Here is a 17,276-nt window from a genome sequence, read left to right on the forward strand (position 1 = left end):
TTTTTATTTGACAAGCTAAAGAAAATCCTCTGGTTCTGGCTTCAATTCCTTTTCCCATCTGGATTTATAATTTCTGTTTTGCAAACAAGGTTGGATGATCAAGTCACGGATTTCGATGGCTGTGGGTACCCAGTGGCCTCCCCAGCCCCCCACACCCACCTAAGGAATGATACACACAGGACGCAGCGGGCACCGGACAGTTTGGGTGATGTGACACAGCTCATTTTAGCAAGACACACCTCAGGTGTGGGCATTTCCTCTCCCGTTAGCTTTGGGAAGCCCCCCACTTAGGTGCCACTTGGCAAAGGGAAAGGGGCGCTCCTGACTCAGGAAGACCCCCTCTGAGTTGCAGCTGCCCACAGCAGGCCCCCGAGGTGACAGTGATGAGACAGCATGTCCCCAGCGGGAGAGCATGGAGCTGGGCCTGGAAGTGGACCGGCCAGGGACTGCCGGGTGGGCTGATGAGGAAGGCATCAGAGACATGGGCCAGAGCGCTGGTGGGCTCAGCTTTTGTAGCCCACACTGGGCTGAGGCCACAGAGGGGCTGCTGACTCCAGCATCTTCCTAAGCCTGGGGCCCAGGTCACTTGTCGGCACTGAAGGACCTGCAGGTAGGGGACTGTCACCCTCACCGCGTGAACCCTGCTTTTCCCTTTGACGGCCCTCCAGTGTAGCAGAGAGCTTTCAGGAATTCCACGCCAGAGGAAGGGCTTTAAAAAAAATGCATCCATACCAACTCTAGAACAGTCTAGGGCCACGCACTTGGGGCATCATCACTACGTCAGGGTGCTCTCGGCACGGCCCATGGGTCCGAGAGGTGGCAAGCAGCTCGATTCTTTCTGCCTAGAATTCACTGGCCCTCATCCACCTGGCTTCCACCCAGGGGGCTGCAGCTTCTGTTGAACACGCTGCAGAACTCCTGACCCGCTGACCCCGAGCTGACAGAGAGCAATGTCCTCCCACATCACAGGCAAGACTCTGTGTGCGTGTGCCTGTGACTTAGTCATCTTAGTCCCAGCCCCAAACTCCCCTGCTCGCATTCTTCTTCCAGGCCACCCCCTTGCACACCGGCAGCCCGCTTTCCAATCATCCCCACTTGTCCAGACCCCTCCTGGGTCAAGGCTGAGGTAAAAAGCCTTCCTGGGGGACACAGCCCACACTACCACTCACTCACTGGACTCACCCTGCCTGTCCACGGTGTCGCTTTGTCATAAGAAAACACACTGTTAACACAGACCACTCACAGGCCACTTGGAGTGCCCTGCCCACGGCAGCTCACGGAGTGCCCACGTTGGCCCTGTGGGGCTCCTGTGCTGAGGCCGCCTCCTACGGGTCAGCCACGGCTGGGAGGCACAGGGCCAGCACCCTGGAGAGGCTCGGCATGCCGCCAAGAGGCCCTGGCCACTGCCCGGGGGCCAGCATCCTCTGAGGGCCTCAGCAGTAAAGGCTGCAAACCACTGACATCACCAGGGGTGTGAGAAAACCGGAGGAGAGGCTGTCTGTGGGTGACCCCGAAAAGGCACAGAGGCCCTGCTCATGAGGCTCATGCCTCTCCCGGAGGCCGTCTGGGTCGGAGGTCAGCCTCCGGCCTCCCTGGGGAAAGGAGCTTCCAGCCTCCTTCACTGAGAGAGTGCATGGGAAGCCCTCAGCCTTTATAAAGGCTTCCTGCTAACAATTGGATGACTGGCTCCTTTAGGCAGTGCAGAGCTTCCCCCGTGGGATGCTCCACGGCCACGCTGCATCCCACGCTGGTAGGACCTCGATGCCACACCGGATTTGGATTTCATTTTGCCTGGTTACCTTTTCCGTCCTGGCCCCGTCCAGGACAGCACGTGACATTCAGCCGCCACGAGTCCCCAGGCCCTCTGGGCTGGGGGTCCCTCAGCCCGCCCTTGCTCTGCATGACCCCGGCAGGGTCTGAGGGGTCAGTCAGGTGCCTGGTAGGATGTCCCCCCCCTGGGGTTTGTCCGAACACTTCTCGAGGTCAGACAGGAATCACGGGCTCTTGGGAGGACGAGCACAGAGGTGAATGTCCTTCTCCGGGCGCAGCACGGGCATCGGTCATCACACGGCCTGCCGCCATGCTGCCAGCCTCAACCCCCTGGCCGGGGTCCCGTTTGCCAGGTTTCTCCCCCGCGAGGCCCCTCTTTCACCTCCCATGCTGGCCTCCTCGGGGGGCGCCGCCGGCCCAGCCCAGGCCTGTGAGGGAGGTGGGCTTCCCTCCTCGGGGACGGAGGACCTGCACAAGTCACTGGGATCTCCTCTCTGTGGGAGGTTCGTCACTTCGCCCGCTTGTTTATCTGCTTGCTTACTGGGATCAGCATGAACTGGGGTTTGTTTTATACTCTGGATTACAGTCGAGACCACGTTGCTCATGTTACTGTTCCGCTGCCTGCTCTGCCTCGGGGGGCGCTCCCCTGCTGGGTCTTTCCATGGTGCCAGGGAGCAGGGCTGGCTCTCAGCCCTGGGCAAGGGCCTGTTAGTATGATGACCAAGACGTCCGCTGGTTTCACCTGTGCCACTCACTGCCCCATGCCACCTGAGCTGCCAGCCACAACCACCCTGGGACGTTAGGGCCAGATGAAGGGGCTCCTTTGCTATGGCCTTGAGGGGACCCAGGGCCCAGTGTCGTGGCCCATGAATGAGGCCCGACTCCACTCTGCCCCATGGAGCCTGGCCATCTCAGGCCAGCAACCCCTCTGAGCCTGGGTCTCCTCTGGGGGGTTCTGGAAAGAGGCTGGGTGCTACCAAGGTCACCGATGGCCCTGGAAGTCAGTCAGGGGGGAATAATGGGGCGGCTGGGGTCCCCTGCATCTGTCACCAGAGAGGAGGATGGGGGTCTTTGTCTAACCTCTGGACACAGAGAACTGGTGGTTAAAGTGCAGGCGGGGACAAGGGCATGTGAGACATCAAAGTGGTTGGCCATAGCTCGTGTCCACCCAGGAGGTCACACTGGGCACTGGGCCCCTGCCCCGGGGTGCCTGACGACAGGCTACAACAGTTTGTAAACCCCATTTTGGCAGGGGGATGCGGCCTGTCTGCAGGGTCCTCCCTCACATGGGAAGCGGCCACGCCTCCTGCACAAGGGCAGCAGGCAGCCTTTCCCTTGGCTCCCTCTGCTGGCCGCCCTGGAGCAGGCATGCTGCAGGCCTGAGGCCACCACCCAGGGCCTGGCCCTTGACTGAGGACCTGCCCTGGCCTTGCACCCCCTGGGAGTGGAGGGTGGAGACTCAGACGGACAGAGAAGAAGAGGGTCCCGGGGTGTGCTCTGCCCCAGGCCCCAGCCTGGGCTGGTCTCGGCCGAGAGGGTTCCCTACGCAGTCAGCCCAGCTCGTCCAGGCCCTCTGGGGGGCGAGGGTAAATAGCAGCACAGTGGTGTCCCCCCACCTGCCTCCACCAGAGACCCCAGACCTGACAGCCTCCCAAAGGAGGGTCCTGGCAGCAGGAGGCCAGCTGTCTGTCGGGCGCCAGAGGCGTCTCCTTGGTGACCTGCTGGGACTCCCGCTCCGCCTTGTGGTGAGTCTTCCGCCCTCCCCCAGGTGGGGGCTCACCAGGCCACATGACGCCCGTGTGCCCGCGGGTGTGTGCAAGGCCCTGCCGGCTGCTCCCCCACCTTGGGTTCCACTGCTTTTCCAAAGATCAGTACGTCAGGAAGAGATGTGAACTGTAAGTGCAGGTCCATGGAGAGGCGAGGAACGAGGCTGTGTCAATCGGGGGACCCCCCTCGTGCACTAACAGGCACGGCCAGCCAGGTGATGGTGACATGCTTGAGAGAGACGTGCCAGTCCCCGCGGGCCTTGCTGGGGACTGCGGAAGGCTGGGATAGCCCAGCTGAGCTTGCCTCGCCTGGTCCCCTCGGGCTGGAAGCTTCTTCCAAGACGTCCTCCCCTTAGCCATTGTAAGGAACAGGGAACTGACTGCATCTTGCTGGGAATCAGCAAGAATGTCACCGCTGCCCCCTCTAATGCCCAGCTGTCTTTCTGTGGGGCGTTAGTCAGCTAGGGCCGCGTAACAAGGATGGCAGATGGGGGCCTAAACACAGAGACCTGCCTCTCACAGTTCTGGAGGCTGGAAGTCCACGACTGGGTCTGGCAGGGTTCGGTTTCTGGCAGAACCCTCCTCCTGGCTTGCAAACAGCTGCTCCGGCCTCACGTGGCCTTTCCTCTGAGAACACACAGCGAGATCTTCTGGTGTCTTTTCCTCTTTCTATAAGGCCACCAATCTATCCAGATTAGGACCCCACCTTTATGATTTCATATAACTAATAACCTACAGGCCCTGTCTCCAAATAGCCACACTGGTGGTCAGAGCTTCAACGTAGGACTTCTGGGGGACACAACTCAGAACGTAGCACATGGGAAAATGGGGTTGGCCGCTCTCCTGGTGCGATTCCCCGCACACACGTCTGCAGGGCTGCAGATGGTGGGCAGGTCTGCACCCTGGGAGGAGGCAGGAGTGGGAACCATGCACAGCGTGCTTCCTGCCCCTGCCACCATGGGCCTGAGGCCCTGGGCAGGTCCTGGCCTCCTCTGGGCCTTAGCTTACTTCCAATAATGGCTGCCAGCAGGCCCCGCACCCCACAGAGCTGACGTGGGAAATACAACATGATGACTTAGGAAAGGCACTCGGAACAAAGCCCAAGGGTGGGTGTTGGGTGAACCCGTCTCCTGCGCTGGTGGCGTTCACCCCTCTCCTGGCTGCTCACTCCTTTACAGAAAGGATCACTAAGTTTTCCTCCCAGGAACATTTACACATCAACAGAAGGGCTGGGCTCACAAGACACACAGCAAGGGGCGTGGGCATAAGACACGGGGCTCGGGGAAGCCATGCGGCTGACACAGGACAGCAAGACACAGACGCGCGGCTGGGTGCCCTGCGAGCACCCCAGCCCGCAGCACCGCATGCCTTACCTCGGAAGTAGGGGATGTAATGATGTCTGAACACGGATGTAGGGCTTGGGTGTTGGGACAGGGACAGGCAGCTACTGGCACCGACACTCACAGTACCAGCTGCGGGGCGACAGAGAGCATGTCAGAGTCTGCCCACACGGCAGACTGGCCACGGAGCCACGAAACATTCCTAGGCCCCACTCTGCTAGGAACATTTCTGCTTCCCCTCTCGGGGATGGCGCCCCTTTCTGAGGCACCTGGAGAGGTGTCACCAGACATGCATCAACCCGTCTGCTCCAGGCTCAGGGCAAGGACGCCCGGCCCTCGGGGGACAGGGTGGCAGTCCACCTGTCTGGAGGGCAATCGCTGGCCCCCTAAGACCTGCCCAGGGCATGTGGGGAGCTGCCTGGGATCAAGGAGCCAGGAGGAGAGGAGCTGGCCAGATGGACCAGCCCAGGGGGACCCAGATGCAGTGGTCAGAGCCCAAGGAGGGGGCCCTTGGAGGGCACGCGTGGGGCTGACCTCCTTCCCCCTGACTCACTCGGCCACCTGCTTGTCTTGCTCGCTACTCGCTCACCCGCTTGCTCACACACTCGCTCACCCACTCACTCACTCACTCACTCACCCACTTGCTCACTCACTCACTTACCCACTCACTCACTTATTCATCCACTCGCTCACTCACTTACTCGCTCACTCACTCACCCACTCACTCATTCACTCACTCGCTCATTCACACACTCACTCACTTGTTCACTCACTCACTTACTCACCCACTCACTCATTCACTCACTCGCTCATTCACACACTCACTCACTTAGTCACTCACTCACTCACTCACCCACTCACTTGTTCACCCACTCACTCACTCACCCACTCACTCACTCACTCATCCACTCATTCACTCACTCATCCACTCGCTCACTCACTCACCCACTCACTCACTTACTCACCCACTCACTCGCTCATTCACACACTCACTCACTTGTTCACTCACTCACTTACTCACCCACTCACTCATTCACTCACTCGCTCATTCACATACTCACTCACTCACTCATTCACCCACTCGCTCACTCACCCACTCACCCACTCACTCACCCACTCACTCACTCACTCACCCACTCACTCACCCACTCACTCACTCACTCACTCACTCGCTCACTCACCCCTCCACTTTCCAAACACCTGTTGAGCAGGATGGACCAGGAGCTTTGCAGGGAGTCAATGAAAATGACTTTTCAATCAAACAAGCGTTGATTTTCCCACAAAGCCTGCAGACATAGGAGCTGGGGTTCGTGGATGTGAAATGGAAGCATGCGGTGGCCGGAGGGAGGGCAGCTTGGAAGAGTCCCTCCGAAAGGCCGCATCTGTGTGGGACAGCCCCACGGCTCTGACACACCGAGGGCACCAAGGGGTTCCACAAGCTAAGGGAGTGCACTACGCAGCTGCGTGCCAGGCAGGGACGAGGAGGAATGGGGCAGAGAGGTCCCCTGGGGATGTGCCCTGCTGGGAGGGGCTGGCAGGGACCTCGCACCGCTCTTTGTGTAGGGCCGGTTGTCGTTGGGGCCACCCACCCAGCTATAGGTGGAGTGACAATGACATTCTGACTCTTTTTTGGCCGTCGGTTTTGGCTTCACTGTTCAAAGCTTCCTGGGCCCCGCCAGCTGGGACCTGACTGGCAGCTGGTCTCCTGCCATTTTCCTCTTCCCTCGTCCTGGCCTCTCTCGCCGCTGAAACATGACCCAGATCTGAGTGCCATGCTGCCCTGGGTTCTCAGGAGGCCCCTCTACCCAACAGACAAGCCAGCCGCCTCTGCAGTTAACCAGCCCACCAGACATGAACGGGCCCGTCCCTGGGTCCCTAAACGGACAGGCTCCCCATCACCCACTGGCAATCCCACCCCCATCAGTCATTTTTCTAGTTGGATGGATAAGATACAGATTCATAAGAGGAAATCAATAAGAAATACAGCTTTTCGGGGAAGAGAAGCCTGGAGGCTAAGTACCTGGACGGCTGTAGTGCTGGGGCGACCGTGAGGTCGGGGTGTACCGCCCGAGGCTGACCGACCCAGTGGAGCTGGGGCTGGAGGTCCGGCACTGCTTGTAGGAGCGGTCATCCTGGTCCCCCTGGGAGGGAGACGGCCTGATGAACGCCGAGCGGGAGCACTGCCCACCCCCCAGCCCCCACTCGGCATCTGCTCCCCTGACCCAAGGCTCACTCAACATGCCCTGTCATGAAACCCCCCGCCCGTGCCAGGGCACATCTGAGGAGCCAGATGGGGCCTGGCCTGGTGCTGACACCCCCTGGACAGAGCATGGTCCCCACGCCTGCCGGGTACCCGGGCAGTGTTCCGCACCCCCCATCGGTCCCTCCTTCCATCCACTCTTGCCCAGTCCTTCCCGGCCCCAGGGCTCCTTGTGACACAGTCTGAGAACCACTGAGATTCTGCACTCTCCCCCAGCCTCCATCAGGGATCCCAGGTATGGGAGGTAGGAAGGCCCCCCTCCCAGGCCTGGAAGCCCAGGTGAGTCAGACCCACAGCACTGACAACACGGACTCCATTCAAGCAGGATGGGCGGCTGCTTGGAGCAGTCAGAGCAGGCAGCAGGTGGCATGAGATGGCACAGCTCCACGGCATGGGGGATAGCAGGCTGCCAGGCCTGCCCCAGTTTGGCAAGCTGGCCTGTGTTGTGACAAAGCCCAGCCCAGCATCCCACTGGGGGGCGGACCCTGCTGCTCTGACCCCAAGGCCAGCCTGGGGACTGGCAATGTGAGAGTCTGGGTCTGGCATTCACGGCTCCACGGCTGTCTGGGCTTACCCTCCGCCTCCTAGGCTTGCTCCTCAGCCGCGCCAGCGGAGCCACTGTCCTTAAAGCCTGCCTGTGCACCACACCACACTTTGCTCAGGGCAGCCCACCTGCTGATGTCACACCTGCCAGGTCCCCAAGCCCCTCTGGCCTACGCCACCCACGGGGATGGGCATGCTCTCTCTAGGGGCGGTTGTCCAGTCTCCATCTCTAGGTGTCCTTGCACAGCCCCACTAGCCAGTTTACACCCGACAGGTGTCCTGTCTTCTCACTCAGCCTGTCTGTGGGGCTCCCCAGCCACGCGCAGACTTAGAAGCTCAGTGCTAGTGGGCCACTTGCCCCATCTGGTTGTTCTTGGAGTCTGATGGGCAGCTATCTACATCACTGATAAAGTCTGACAAGTAGGAAAAAGAACAGCCTGCTAATTATTAATGCTACTTGATGGAGAAATGCTTTGGGCGTGTTTATCCACAAGGAGCAGGTGGTCCCCGTACGTCCTGCTTGGAGGTATACAAGGTGGGCCCAGGTTAACCCAGGCTCCTTGATCCTTTCTCTAAAGGAAGCCATGACCCAGACCTCCAGACCTGTGTCCCAGGGGTTCACAACTGCAGGCCACTGGACGCACTAAGGAAGCATGCAGATGAGACACGATTATAAAAATAACCAACTCAGAGAAGGGCACCCCAAGCCCCAGGGGCCTGTGGCCCCAGACCCCATGGTCAAGTGTCACAGAGGCCCTGCTGGGGTGCCTGGTGATTATTTTTATAACCCAGGGGGCAGCACCATGAACAAACAGGAGTGGGCCGAGGCCAGGGGGCATGGTGGTTACCTCAGTCAGCGTTGGCGAGAACAACCGAGGGGACTGTGGACACAACACAGAGGGGCCTGTTAGTGCTGGGCACTACGGCTGGAGAAGAGACGTATCGGGCCCAGGCACGCGGCAGGGCCTCCCCCAAATTGGACACAGGATGCTGAAGGCCTCTTCTTGGAGAAAGATGGCCACTGGCACCCGAGAAAGAGGCTCTGGACAGCTCCAGGGCCTGATTGCACGTGGCCCACCCCGATGCCCCCTGCTCTCCCATGAAGGTGTTTTTCCAAGAGGAAGGTGGTCAGTCAGCGCGTGGGAGGGTGACATCCTGCAAGCCCACGACCCCAGCTTTCCCTGGGAAAGAGAGGGAAGGGTCCCAGGGCAAGAGGGCCTTGGGTTTGGGGTGAGGGCTAGCTCTGCCGGGGGTGGCATTGGCCTGGGGAGCGGTGACCTGCCTCTCAAGCCAGGCACCTCCTGTTACAGCGGCCCCCACAGACATATCGCCAAGACTCAGCGGAGCCATTCCTGGCGAAGGGGCTCTGGAGACCGAGCCTGTCTGCCCCCCACACCCCGACAGGTACGTGGATGCTGGGAAGGTCTCGGAGGAGCCTGGGGAACCAGGAAGCTTTCTTATGCTCATTTCCTTCTCCTGAGAATGGAAAGGGGAAGGTGTCCCCCATGTCACAGAAGGGGAGACTGAGGCTCAGAAAGGCGAAGCCCACCTCTGTGCCTCCAGCACCTGCTCTTTTCTCTGCTAGATTCCAGCACTGGGGGTGAATCACTGGAAGGCTGTGGTCCTGAGAAGCAGGCGGCACTGTCCAGCCTAGGCCAGCGTCTGCCAGCTCAGTGCCCTGGCCCACCATCCTGGCACTTCCTAGTCCCTGCTCCCCTTGCCCCCAGAAGGCCCCCACGGAGACCACCACCAAACAGGCTCCCGCTGGGTGTGGCGGGGCCTGGGGAGGGGAGAGCCCTCGGGATCCTGTGAGAGGCGGGCAGGAGAGGACCTCTGGGGTGTGGCAGGAGCCGGCACGGAGGCAGCCGTGACCAGGGGCAGCCACCTGGCCAGTCCCAGCTCTGCCCGGGGAGGCGCACAGCTCCGGGCCCCACACGGCCTCCCAGCCGTGCCTTCTCACCTGTGTCCTGGGACAACCACTCCCAGCCTGCGGCCACCAAACATGGGCAAACAAAGTCCTGAGGGCAGGCCTGAGGGATAGCTGGGGACCAAGACCCCCTTGACACTCATCAGCTCTGCAGGATGACCGCTGAGAATCTCTGTGCCCTGGGCTGCCCTGTGCCTAGGCAGGAGGGTCTCAGAGTGGGCACTGACCAGGAACACAGCCCTCCCTTCCCACCACACGTCCCGCGGGAAGGAATCAACCGCGGTTCGCAAACGATGCGCCATTGGAGGGATGTGGCCTCAGAGACCCAGCTCAGGCCCCGTCCATTGGTGTGCCATGCTGCGCCGTGTTCACGTGCTGGCTGACATCCACGTGAGCATGGAAGCAGGACCAAGGGTGGCAACACCACGCACCCCCGGGTACACATGGCCCTTCCCAGCCCAGGGCCAGTGACATTCACAGAGGCCCTGCACATGGTCCCCACAAGCCAGTCCACACAGGTAATCACGGGCTCCTTCCAGGGAGGCTGGCCCATGGCCAGGAATACCGGGGCGGAGGGGGAACCTGGACCCAGCCCTCTAGATCCGGCTCCATGTGTTAGAAGAAACCTGAGTGGGGTGAAGGAAGCAGCTTGCTGGCTGCTGAGCAGGGGATGCAGGGCCCTTCCCCCCTTCCTTGCCCTGCCCTCTGGCTCTGTAGCTGTACCTACAACGGTCACAGGTCAGCCGAGCCAGGGGGGCTTGCCCACACCCCCCCTGGAGCAAGGGGCCTTGGCTCAGCCTCACTTCCCAGGGGCAGGGGTGTGAAGGGAGGAGTCCTAGCCTAGGGGAGTGCCTGTGCTGGGCCACCGTGCACAGCACACATCCTTCTGCATGGCCTGCTACCTGCGAGGGCTGGGCCAGAGCGGGCCCAAAAGGGGGCGTGCAGAAGGTTATCTGAGGGGAGGAAAGGTGGCCGAGGTCCCAGAGAGGCTGGAAGTGAACAGGACCCGTGTGGCGGGCATGCCACCCACCCTGGGGCAGTGCTCTGGGGCCGCGGGCAGGCCATACCTCGCTGCAGCTCTGCCTGTCTGCCGCCGAGTGGCTGACGTAGGGCGAGTAGGAGATCATGTCGGGGCGGTCGATGTTATAGATGGCCTTGCTTTTAGGAAGGGCAGCCAAGTCCCTGTAGTCAAGGACCTCATTGCCCAGCTTCGCCTGGGAGGAGAGAGCAGCAGAGTCTGTTAGACCCACGCCCCTGCCACAGGGGCCCCAGACCCAGCGGCAGAAGGCACCCGGGGGGCCCTGTGGAGGGCAGTGGAGTCGTAGCACCTGGGAGCCAAGTCTGAGCAAGGCAGCGAGAAGGGGGCGAAGGCCTGGGGGTAGGGGTGCCTTGTGGTCAGACAGGCACAGCCCTGTGGTGTGGCCTTGGAACAGCCACATGGTCCTGAGGCCGTGTCTGCCCTGAGCTTTGACTTCCCTCTCTACACAGGGAGGGAAATGGTCACAGAGATTGGCTCTGGGGTCACAGAGGGGGAGCCTGTGAAAGGCTGGGCACAGAGCTGGCATGGTGACCCTCAGCTTATGGCATAAACACACACACTTACTTATGTGTACATACAAACACATACACACATACATGCATACACACATTTGCACACACAGGCACACATGCATGCAAATGCATGGATACAAACACATGCCTAAACATAGTCATATACATACATATATGCATACACATAAGCACAACACAACCATTGTGAATACAAGTAAATACACAACACGTGCAACTATACTCATACATATACACATGCAAACACGCAGATACACACATACACGCAAACACAAACACCTACATGTGTACACACACACACGTTCATGTGTGCATGCATATAAAACACATGCATACATATGTATGCATACAGATTCATACTTGGATGCACACAAATATATACTGTATATGAAAATATAAAAACACACGTGTCCATTTACACTAAATGTACACACATGTAAAAGTCATACACATGCACACATACAAATGCATGCACAGGGCATACATACAGGTGTGCGTACATGTGATGCCCAATATACACACATGCACTGCACACACACATGTGCTCACATACACACAAGGGTATGTATGCACAAAGACGGTGCTTAAGACTGGAGGTATGCACACTTGCACACTCACAAGTACCACTGCACACTAGCACATGCTGGCAAACACCCTCGTACAACTGGTTGTGCACATTTGCAGGAACACCCCACACACATTCACACTCCTACACCCACCACCCACTCTTTCTCACACAGAGTCACACCTACACTCCCACACCCACCCATGCTAGTGCTCTCACCCACCTATACCCACACACTTGCCCATACACATTTATACACTCACACCTAATGCTCACATATACACACTCCCACGCACTGGCACACACATACACACACACAATCACAGCCACACAAACTGGTACATGCTCACACACACCCATACCCACGCACTGGCACACACATACAAACACACACTTCAGCACTTTTGAGCACTTCCAATATGGCAGAGAAGCACCTGATGTTTGGCAGGCCAGCTGGAAGGTGACCAAGGAGGGACACAGGACTCCTGGGCCACCGGAATGCTCACTCGTGTGATGCTCGGGCACACGGAGCACTGCATCTGCTCAGGTGAGGCCCACCTGGCCGCCAGCTCCCCTGCCTTACCTGTGCTGCCCCCCCCGGCCCCTCTACTGCAGCCTCAGGGCCTGCCTGTGGGCAGTGGTGGCTCAGACAGGTCCCAGAGCCTCGCAGCCGAATGGGAGCCTGGGGGGAACCACCTGCGCAGCTCTCAGCTAGCACAGCAGGGACGAGGTCCATCCCGCAGTACCAGCCTCAGTGCCTGCTTGGGCTGCACTGAGTGGCCCAGTCTAGGATCTCCAGGGACCACACACACGTGCGTCCCCAGCACTGAGTACAACAGCTCCCGGCAGGGCGGATGCCAAGGCTCCTGTCCTTCCTGGAGCGGACACACAGGGCACCTCCTTTCCCCTCCGTGTGCCCCTCTGAGCAGCAATCACAGGCTGGCATTGCCAGCCCAGGCCAGTCACACCGGCCGCCTCACCCGGCTCCGACCCAGGCCTGGAGCCCCTCATCTGAACCCAGCTCCCACAGCATTGGGCCAGGGTCAGTGTGGGCCCTGCCCTCCTCTCTTGCTGGCTCTTAGCAGCCCCACATGGCACGGTCCAGGCCTTCACCGCCAACATCCAGATCACGAAACCGCCTCCTGGGGCCTTCCTGCCAGCACTGTCTGCTGGCAGACTTTGCCAGCTGCAGCTGCAGACATGATGAACTCTTTCCTGGGACAGCGCGGGGTTGAGCCCTTTATTACCTGCTCACCAGCACTCACAGTGAGCCCGGGAAGGGGGCAGTCACAGGAACTCCACTTTACCGACAAACCAGAGCCCAGAGAGGGTGGGGAATTTGCTCAGAGTCACAGAGAGGGGTACACAGGGTAGGAAGAGCCCCAGGCTATCTTCTCTGACTCCAGACCAAGCTCCCCACCACCCTCTCCTCTCTGCCAGGGCCATGTGGCTCCAGCTCAAATCTTCCAATAGCCCCTTCTGGGATGGGAGATGCAAGCCCAAACTTAACCTTGATGTCCTCAGCCTGTTCACCCTAAGGTGTCTCCTCCCTGTGCCCCAAGTGTGCCAGGCTCAGCCCCCACACTCCAGCTTTCCTGCATCCTCCAGGGCCCAGCAGCCCCAGCCCGCCTCTTCCAGGAAACTTTCCCCGATCACCCAACTTCAAGGCTCTCAGTCACTGGGTGCTCATGAGGTGAACCCTGCTATTTGTGACCTAGGTTGAGAGAGTGAGTGCCTGATGTCTCAGACCTGTAGCTGCTGTCTTTGAAACCCTGGGCCATGGTCAGAAGACCTGAGTTTGAATCCCAAGTCTGCCATGAAGGCCCACCGGTCAGAATTTTTGAGCTGCTTCTCTCTGCCTTCAGGGGAAATCTGAACGTCAGCCCTGGGGATTTGGTCCCCATGTATCTACTATCCTAGTACTCCCCTCTACCATGCCACCTGCCACGCTGAACTCCTTATAGCTTCCCAGTCATGCAGAGCCCAAGGGTTTCACACATGCTGTTCCCTCTTCTGGACACATGCCCTTCCCAGGCCTCTTTGCCTGGCTCATCCTCTGGTCCTTCCAGACTCAGCCCAGGCCCCCTTTCCAGATGCCCCTGCTTCACCCCCACCACCCGGGCGGGCTGCTTTTCTCCTGTGCGTAAAGCACACGTGCCAATCATGGCCCACGTCTCCCCTCCCCCTGGACTGGTAGCTCCTGGAGTCTGGGACCCCATTTGATCTTCGTGGAGTCCCTCTGCCTAACACCACGCTCAGCACAGCAATGGTCCTTGGAGTGCACTTGACCAGTTGAATTAAAATTAATCAGGCCTTTGCCAAAGTTAGGTGGACCCTCTGGGCCTCCCTCCCCTCCTGTAAAATGGGAAGGCCACCTGCTTGCCCACCTGCAGGATTTCATGCAGATCACATGAAGTGCCCCATAAGGTGACGCTGGGATGTAGGGTTGCAGAGGCTTGCGGTCACAGGTCACCAGCCTCACTGCGGTCACAGCACCCACCTGCCCGCCGCATTCTCAGCCCCACAGAGCATGGGTCAGCGGGGCTGGCCCTGCCCTGGGTTAGGCCCTGACAGCGGGGGTCAGGTAGGCAGCCTGGCGATGCCGGCTGCTGCTGCCTGCAGAAAGAGGCCTGCGCCCACCCCACACAGGGGCCTAAGTGGCCCTTTTTCTGGCTTCTCACGTCTGTCCCTTCGGCAGGCCTCACAGATCCACTTCCTCCCATGCCACCTCCCTGGGGTGGTTGCCGGGACAACAGGCTATGCTCTCTAACTGGCAGACGGCCGCTGACGTACCTGTGTACATGTCCCCTCTTGGTTTTCTCTCTCCTCTACTCAGTCCAGCATAATAAATAATAATAATGTGGCCATATATGACGCTACTGTCACAGTATAATCCTGCCAATGACGACCTGTTGCAGTCAAACAATGCTGTTCGTATGCTCAGCCTGCTGCTACTTTATTGCCATGGTGACAAAAGGTCACAAAACAACGCAGTGTGACTTCATTTTGTTAAAAAATACACACACACAGGAAAGAGACCTACGGGGCACACTCCAAACTATTAACAGTGGCTACTTTGGCTGGAAGGATAACACATGTATTCATTTTCTCCTCTGCTCAGATCACTGTTTTTTTCCCAATAAATGTGAAGTACTTTTGTAATAAGAAAGGCAGTAAAAAGACTGCTTTCCAAACCCCACGATTTGTTGGGCACCTACTAGTGCACGTTTTATGCTGGATACTAAGGATACTAAGCTGCACGAGGCAGGCCCCCACTCACCAGGAGCTCCCGGCCCACCGTGGATGGATTCCGTTCCGTCCCCAGATATCAGGGGCGCATCTCTTGCTGACAGGGCAGTGGGCGGACAGGGGCACTGCATTTGAGGACAACCACCCCTCAGTGGGCAGTGTGCCACATCCTTTGGAGCACGCCGGGCTGGCGTCAGGGGGGGCACCACCCTCCTGAGGTCCTGAGTGTGCCCGGCACTGAGCAAGGAGCCAGACACACAGTGGGGTGACAATGACACCAGCAGAGAGATGAAAGGAAGAGCAGGCCAGGAGCCCTGAGACAAGAGGGCTTGCCTCACCAGACCCGCACCTCCCGGGGAATGGAAGCCCACAGATGTGCACTGCTGACTGGTGCTAATCTGAGGGGCACAACCAGGCGCTCTGGCCTGTGGCCAGGCTGGGAGCTGGCCACCCATGTTGGAGCTGGAAGCACCTGCTCCTGGACGGTGATGCACTCAAGTCTGCTCTGCTCTGAGCTGCATCTGAGGTGCGGGGGCGGCGACGCTGTCAGCCTGGGGGAGGCAGCAGGTGTGCTCCTCTGGGCCCCGTGTATCAAAGCACTTCCATGCGTCAGACTAAGAACGGGCAGCTGAGATTCAGGAGACTGGATTAAACTGATCTGCAAAGGGCTTCTGCGTAAAGCTGGGATGCAGCTTCTGCATCTGGATTTGCTGAACAAAAAGTTTCCTTAAACTGAGACAGTGCATCAAATTGCAGTCTACCTCGGTGGGACGCCCACGTGGCTGGTGGGAAACCTCTGCTTCAGTGGGAGGCGCATGCGGCTGGGGTAAACTTCTTTGCCCACCAACATTCTGAGCCATTCCTTGGCAACCTGGTGCTCAGGGTCAGCCTGAGGGGAGGGACACGCCCCAACGTGACCAAGGGATGAAGCACTTGGCTGTGCCTAGAACTGCCTGGGGGAAGGAGGGACCCACCACAGCTGGTTTTCAGCACTGAGCAGATGGCTTCCCCGGAAAGGACCCAAGCTTTGTGGGGACAGAGACCCAGCCCCAGAGCCCAGCTATACCACTTACTGTCCCATTAAAGTGACCGTGACAGCAGACACCAGTGTCACTGCTCACTGCAGTCACTACGGCACCCAAGCACTTTACAAACACCAGCTGGTTTAAAAAACAACAATTCATATTTAGTGACCGATTATGTCAACAGCAGCAGCCACCACCTGTGGAGCGCCGACCTTGCTGGGCCCTGTGCCTAGTGCCTTACAGACATTAACTCGTCTAAGTGACAATAGTCGTAGTTATTGTTGTTCATGGCAATGACGGCATCACGGACTGCGTATTTCAAGGCTCTAACCCTCAGCACCTCAGAATGTGGCCGTATTTGGAGATGGGGCCTTTACAAAGGTGATCAAGGTAAAATGAAGTTCTTGGGGTGGGTCGTGATCCGATCTGACTGGGGTCCTTATAAGAAGAGGGGACTGGGACACAGACATGCAGAAGGACAACCATGTGAGGACACAGGGAACACAGCCGTCTATACAGCAGGAGAGAGGCCTCATTAAAAACCCACTCTCCTGACCCCTGGTCTTGGACGTCTGGCCTCTAGACTGTGAGGAACACATTTCTGGGGTTTAAACCACCCGTATGTGGTACTCTGCTGGTGGCCCAGCAGACAAACCCAGACTTAGGAACGGCAGCCACAGTGAGCTTCCCAGGGCTTCCCATGCCTAGGGCTGCACTCAGGCTGCCCGCGTGCCCCTCTGTGGCCCTGGGCGCAGGTACTGGGGGCCTCCCATGGCACAGAAGAGCTCCAGGAGGCTCAGAGGGGCCACTTGTCACCCAAGAGCACAGCGGGCCCACGACTTCACACTCCCCTTCTAAGCCTCCAAGTGCCCACCCACTGGGGGCTGTGCGGCCACTCACCCCCAGACTTGTGACAGTCACACTGCCCCAAGACTAGAGCCCTTGTTATTGTCACCATCAGAATGGGTCAGGAGTGCCTTTGTGGCCAGCTAGCACAGTAGATTCAGGGCTGAAAAGCAGTGTCTAGAAAGGCAAATATAACCCCCACTGGGCTATAGAAAACTGAGACCCTGGCCAGGCAGGAGGGGTGGGAAGGGTGACATGTCCCAGGCCACCAGCTGTTCCTCCCAGTGGCTGAGATACCCCGTCCAGAGCTGGTCCTCTCTCCCCATCCCCACCTTGAGCCTTGAGGCTCTTTGTCAGACAATGAATTTTGGTACTTACACAAGTAAATTAGCAAATGAAAATAATAATAACCCCCA

The 17,276-nt window shown here is 58.8% G+C and overlaps 1 protein-coding gene across 22 annotated transcripts in view; it reads right to left on the reverse strand.

Moving 5' to 3' along the window:
- The window catches only part of ABLIM2 (actin binding LIM protein family member 2), a 143,240-nt gene that overhangs the window by 40,335 nt on the left and 85,629 nt on the right, over positions 1-17,276 (reverse strand). For 9 of the 22 annotated variants that reach the window (XR_008997633.1, XR_008997629.1, XR_008997631.1 and 6 more), the window contains exons 10-13: positions 10,674-10,820; positions 8,528-8,560; positions 6,897-7,017; positions 4,910-5,008 (exon numbers count right to left, since the gene is read on the reverse strand). Coding sequence is in view for 1 of the 22 variants with exons in the window: in XM_036921337.2 (XP_036777232.2) it covers positions 4,910-5,008; positions 6,897-7,017; positions 8,528-8,560; positions 10,674-10,820 (400 nt within the window). In the remaining 21 variants the exon portion in view is untranslated. The remainder of the gene's footprint in view (positions 1-4,909; positions 5,009-6,896; positions 7,018-8,527; positions 8,561-10,673; positions 10,821-17,276) is intronic. The other 13 variants (XR_008997632.1, XR_008997641.1, XR_008997645.1 and 10 more) reach the window with 3 other exon arrangements.

Source organism: Manis pentadactyla, chromosome 5, assembly GCF_030020395.1.
Source record: "Manis pentadactyla isolate mManPen7 chromosome 5, mManPen7.hap1, whole genome shotgun sequence".
NCBI lineage: Eukaryota > Metazoa > Chordata > Mammalia > Pholidota > Manidae > Manis > Manis pentadactyla.